Below are 4,899 nucleotides of genomic sequence, written 5' to 3'. Positions count from 1 at the left end.
ATGTGGCAAGAAGACATCAAAACCTCGCGCCGCGACCCTCACAGCGCGCGCCGCGAGGTCTGGAAATCATCCCCAGCTATCTCCGAGCAGTTTGCGCGTTCCGCGAGTGTATGGCAATGTTGACCTCGCGCTGCGACCCCCATACCGCGCGCCGCGAGGTTGAAGAACTTTAGCATCGAAAATCCCCGAGCGTCAAGCGCGGAACGCGACCTCCCGAGAAGATCTACCTCGCGCCGCGACCCATCTCGCGGCGCGCGAAACCAAAAGAAGGAAACGCCTTTTCTGGAGCAATCTGAGCCGTCGGATCAAGTTTTGTTACCCAGTCTACTCCGAAAATTAGAGGAAACACCCTAATTTCGACCTAAGCCTATAAATACACTTCTCAACCTCTTGTTTAGGGATCTTAGTTCTTTTTTTTATTGTTTTCACTTAGTGTTTGGGAGAGATAGAGAAAAAGAGGAGAGCCGTTCTTCATCAATTCGCGCCAATTACAGTTTTATTCTTCTTTTTTACCCTTGAACTCCCGTATTTTAATTCACAATTTAGTCTTTTACCTCTCTTTCTGCTTACAAATTTTATTTGAGTATTTTGTTATTTATTTGCGTTAGAACTTGTCAATAATTTGTGACATCTTCCGATCTCATCTTTAGTTCAAGTCGTGCTAGTTGATTTGTTTGTTAATTAAGCTTATTCCTCGTGGGATCGACACTCGTACTTAATTCACTATATTACTTGAGCAACACGTGCACTTGCGCGCGTATAAATCGCCCGGCCATTGTCAATCCGGCCATCGGAGGGAACCAAAGCTTCGAGATCAAGATGAGGACGATCAACATGATCCAGCAAAAATCAATTCTCCGGAGCTCTGAATGAAGATCCGAATGAGCACATCTCCAACTTCAACGAGTTGTGCGGGACATTCCAGATCCACAACATCAACGCGGACGCCATCCGACTGTTCCCATTTTCCCTCCGTGACCGGGCAAAAGCATGGCTCAACTCGCTTCCCCCCGATTCCATCACTACATGTGAGGGGCTGTGCAATACCTTCCTCGCCAAATTCTTCCCATTCGAGAAGACGGCCCGCCTAAGAAACGCCATTCACAGCGTCGCGCAAATGGACGGCGAGTCCCTCCACGAAGCATGGGCACGCTTCAAGGAGATGCTCCGAAAATGTCCTAACCACGGGGTCACGTTGCCGGTCCAACTTCAAACGTTCTACTACGAACTCCTCAACTTGACGAAGACCTTAGTTAACACCACCGCGGGAGGCACGGTGCTAACTAAGACGCCATCGGAGTTCCAAGCTCTCCTTGAAGAATTAGCGCGCTCCAACGATCAATGCCCGATAGAGAGGAGAATCATGAAGGCCGGTCCCGCCACTGCTCAAGCCGCGACGACCACAATTGATCTGGAGCCAGTGCAACAAATGGCGACGGAGATGGCAAATCTCCGAAAGGAGATAAAAGAGATGAAGGAGATGAAAACCGTCGTGAACGTCACGCATACAACTCGGGAGCCATGTTTTTGGTGTAACGGACCACACTACACCGAAGACTGCCCTCAAGCGAACAATGTCCATCCCGAGAATGCCAATTACGTGGGGAACTACAACAACAGGCCCCCGTTCCAAAACCCCAACCACTACAACAATGGAGTCTGGAACAACCAATACAACCACGGGTGGAGAGAGCCACAACAACAACAGGGATTCCTGCAAAATCGGCCTCCACCGACGTTCCAAAATCAACAACAGGGGCAACAACAAGGGTTTCAACCGCGTCAACAACAAAATCAGCCCGCTCCCAAGGACAAGATAGAAGAACTCCTCATCTCCTTCATCACCGAGTCTCGAACGCGAATGACAAATCAAGAGGCGCAAATCCGGAGCCTCGAGACGACGGTGGGGCAACTAGCGAAGGATTTCCATGCGAGAACCCAAAACGCGCATCCTAGCACCCCCCAGGTAAACCCAAGAGAGCATTGCAACGCCATCTCACATTATCATGTTGCAGTTGTCGAAAGCTCGAAGAAAGATGGAGGAAAAGCTGTCTCGATCGCTGTAGCTCCAAAGCCACCTTCGCTGGTCCACATCCACGAGCTGCCACATCAGTTCCTACAAAGCACCACGATGGTACTCTCTGCGGAATGTAGCGCGCTTCTACAACAAGAACTTCCACCAAAATTGGAGGATGCTGGCCAATTCACGCTGCCATGCACCATTGGAGACATCCGCATCGACAACGCTTTGTGCGATCTAGGGTCGGGCATTAACCTCATGCCTATGGCAATCTTCAACAAGCTGAAAGTGGGTGAACTAAAACCCACGCGCAGCATTCTCCAACTGGCGGACCAGTCCGTAAGGTATCCGCGCGGCTTCGTGGAAGACATCCTCGTCAAAGTTGGAAAATTCACTTTTCGAGATGATTTCTACATCATCGACATGGACGAGAACCACGACATCCCCATACTCTTGGGAAGAAGCTTCTTAGCCACATGTGGTTCTCTCATAGACGTGACGAAAGGTGAACTGAAGACGCGAGTGAAGAATGAGGAAGAGACGTTCGGGATCTACAAAGCCCGAAAGCGCAAAAATGATAAAGAAAAGGTTTTCTTCCTCAAGACAGACGAAGTCAAACCTCTGCCGCTCCCATCACCACCACGTACTCCTCCGGACAAAACTACGAAAGGAAAGAGAAAGGATGCGACGCTGAAATCACCAATCAAACCGACGCGAGGACAATGGCCAATACCGTTTAAAGATGTGTGGAAGAAAACAGAGCACTGGAACGAATATGAAGATCCACCGCCGCTTGAGCGCGGCGGTCACGAGTAGGGGCGTTTGACCAGCCCCGCAAGGTAAGTCCATCTATCCATGTTTCCCACAATTACATTGGGGTCAATGTAAATTTTGAGTTTGGGGGAGATAATTGTTTGTCTTGCGGAGGATTTTTGTACATTATTAGTTGATTTTCTAGGTTGTTTTTGTTTTGTTTTAGGATAATTGGTAGAAATTGGTGTTTTGTGTGCTTTAACTGACTCAATAAATGTTTGCCGATGATATGGATAGTCTTAAGCCGTAGACATGTAAAAAAAATCCGTGAATTACCGAGTGAAAAAGAATCTTGTTGAGTTTTGTGTTATCACTTAAAGCCCGAATAATGTTTGTCTCGATGTTTAGAAGACCTTGAGTAGTAGTCTAACTAAGTTATGAAAAGTGACCACCGAACACACTAAGAACCTTTTCGGATCCCTAGTCGAAGCGAAATTGAGCGCACATTGATCTAATAAGAATGATATAGGCGTTAGGAATAACCCGTTGAGCCAAAAAGTCAACCCGAGAATATGTATCAATTAGAACCCACTCACAAAAAGCCGAACGATTTACCTTTCTCGATACTTAGTCAGAAAAAGCCGAGCCAATAATTTTGAAATTCCACAAAGAACCTCATTGACTTTAGCGACTTTTGAGTGACATTGTTGAGTGAATTTTTTCTATTTTATGACATGTTCTCCGACTCGTCTCTACATATTACACTGTCCACTAGACACACCACGCCGGTGTTTATTTATATTGTTATGTACCGAAAAAGCAAAAAAAAAAAAAAAAAAAAAAAACTTGAAAAAAAGAAAAATCTAAAAAAAATAGAAAAAGAAAAAAAATGTTTATTTATGTCATATAGTTTTATTTTGGCATGGTGTTCTATGTTTTTGTTTTAAGAGACTTGTCGCTTGTTGTTGTTGAGTTGAAGTTTGGGGGGAAAACACGGGAAATAGAAGACTAAGGAAAACGTTCATGTTAGGCGAAAGTGATGCCAAGAACGTGGGGATGAGTGAATGAGCTTTGTATGAGGGTTGTGAGTTTGGTGAGAGATTTGAGTCGCTAAGGTCGATGTTTGAGCCACTAAAAATTCCATTCCATACCTTTGACCCTAGCCTAAAACATTACAAGCCCTTAAGACCTATTGACGTGCTAGGAATGACATGTGCACATTAGTGGAGATCAAGGGTGAAGAGAAGGCTTATGGTGTGTCGAATCGACTAATCTATCATTCAAAGAATCGATTCTTGTGGTCGCATATTAGGATTGGGAAATGCTACGAAACTTGGGAATCGAAAGCTAATCGAGACAAAAAGACATTGCAAACGGCTTGAGCTAACACGAACTTGTATGTATTCTTTTACATTTGGTAGTTGAGTTAGAGTTTAAAACCATGGATTTCCGTGTCGATGTAAGTCTAGAGGTTTGAAATTGAGGCAAATATGAGTCAGTTATTTTACTTAAAACATTGAGATTTACCAGTTTAGTGTAGGTAACTTCTTTTGTGTGTTTTTGTTTTATGTCTATTGTGAAAGTCCAGATCTACTGTATGAACTATTTCTAAGGTGTTGTATCAGACAGTAGTAACACCTGTAAAGACACCACACAATAATAGTAAACGAACACACAGAATGGTAACCCAGTTCGGCCTTAAAAGCCTAATCTGGAGGGATGAGTATCTCGGTGAAAAGAGCAACTTCACTAACGGAAAATGAGTTTAATCGGAATACAATGAATGATTACCTTTCACTATTCCTAACTCCCAGTGAACCGTAGGTTGATGCTAGTCTAGGCTCCCCCTAGACTTGAGCTCCCCTCGCTTTTCACCCTTACAATCACTCAGTGTATTAGTGTGTTGTTCTTCGCCCAGGAAAACAAAACTCACACAATGGAGAATACACAAAAACCTTTTTTGGCACACTCAGGTTTTTCGGCGTGAAAGTGTGTAACCCTACCTAGGGTTTCACATTGTCTTATATACGAGACAAACAAAAGGAATGTCCTCTGATCCAAGACAGAGACAGATGGCACGCATCAAGCGAGCCCAGAAATAAAGCTGTCAGCAAGACCTCACCGAA

The 4,899-nt window shown here is 44.9% G+C and overlaps 1 protein-coding gene across 1 annotated transcript; it reads left to right on the top strand.

The window, feature by feature from the left end:
* LOC149398000 (uncharacterized) lies at positions 1-2,836 on the top strand. The gene is made up of 2 exons (XM_089614421.1): positions 1-113; positions 844-2,836. The coding sequence occupies exons 1-2, from the start codon at positions 1-3 to the stop codon at positions 2,834-2,836; spliced, it is 2,106 nt and encodes a 701-aa protein (XP_089470547.1).
* The last annotated feature ends 2,063 nt before the right edge of the window (positions 2,837-4,899 follow it).

Source organism: Urtica dioica, chromosome 5 (genome assembly GCF_054948205.1).
Source record: "Urtica dioica subsp. dioica isolate 48M chromosome 5, U.dioica_male_clone48M_v1_H2, whole genome shotgun sequence".
In the NCBI taxonomy this organism is placed as follows: domain Eukaryota; kingdom Viridiplantae; phylum Streptophyta; class Magnoliopsida; order Rosales; family Urticaceae; genus Urtica; species Urtica dioica.
This window is presented reverse-complemented; position numbering and strand designations above follow the sequence as displayed.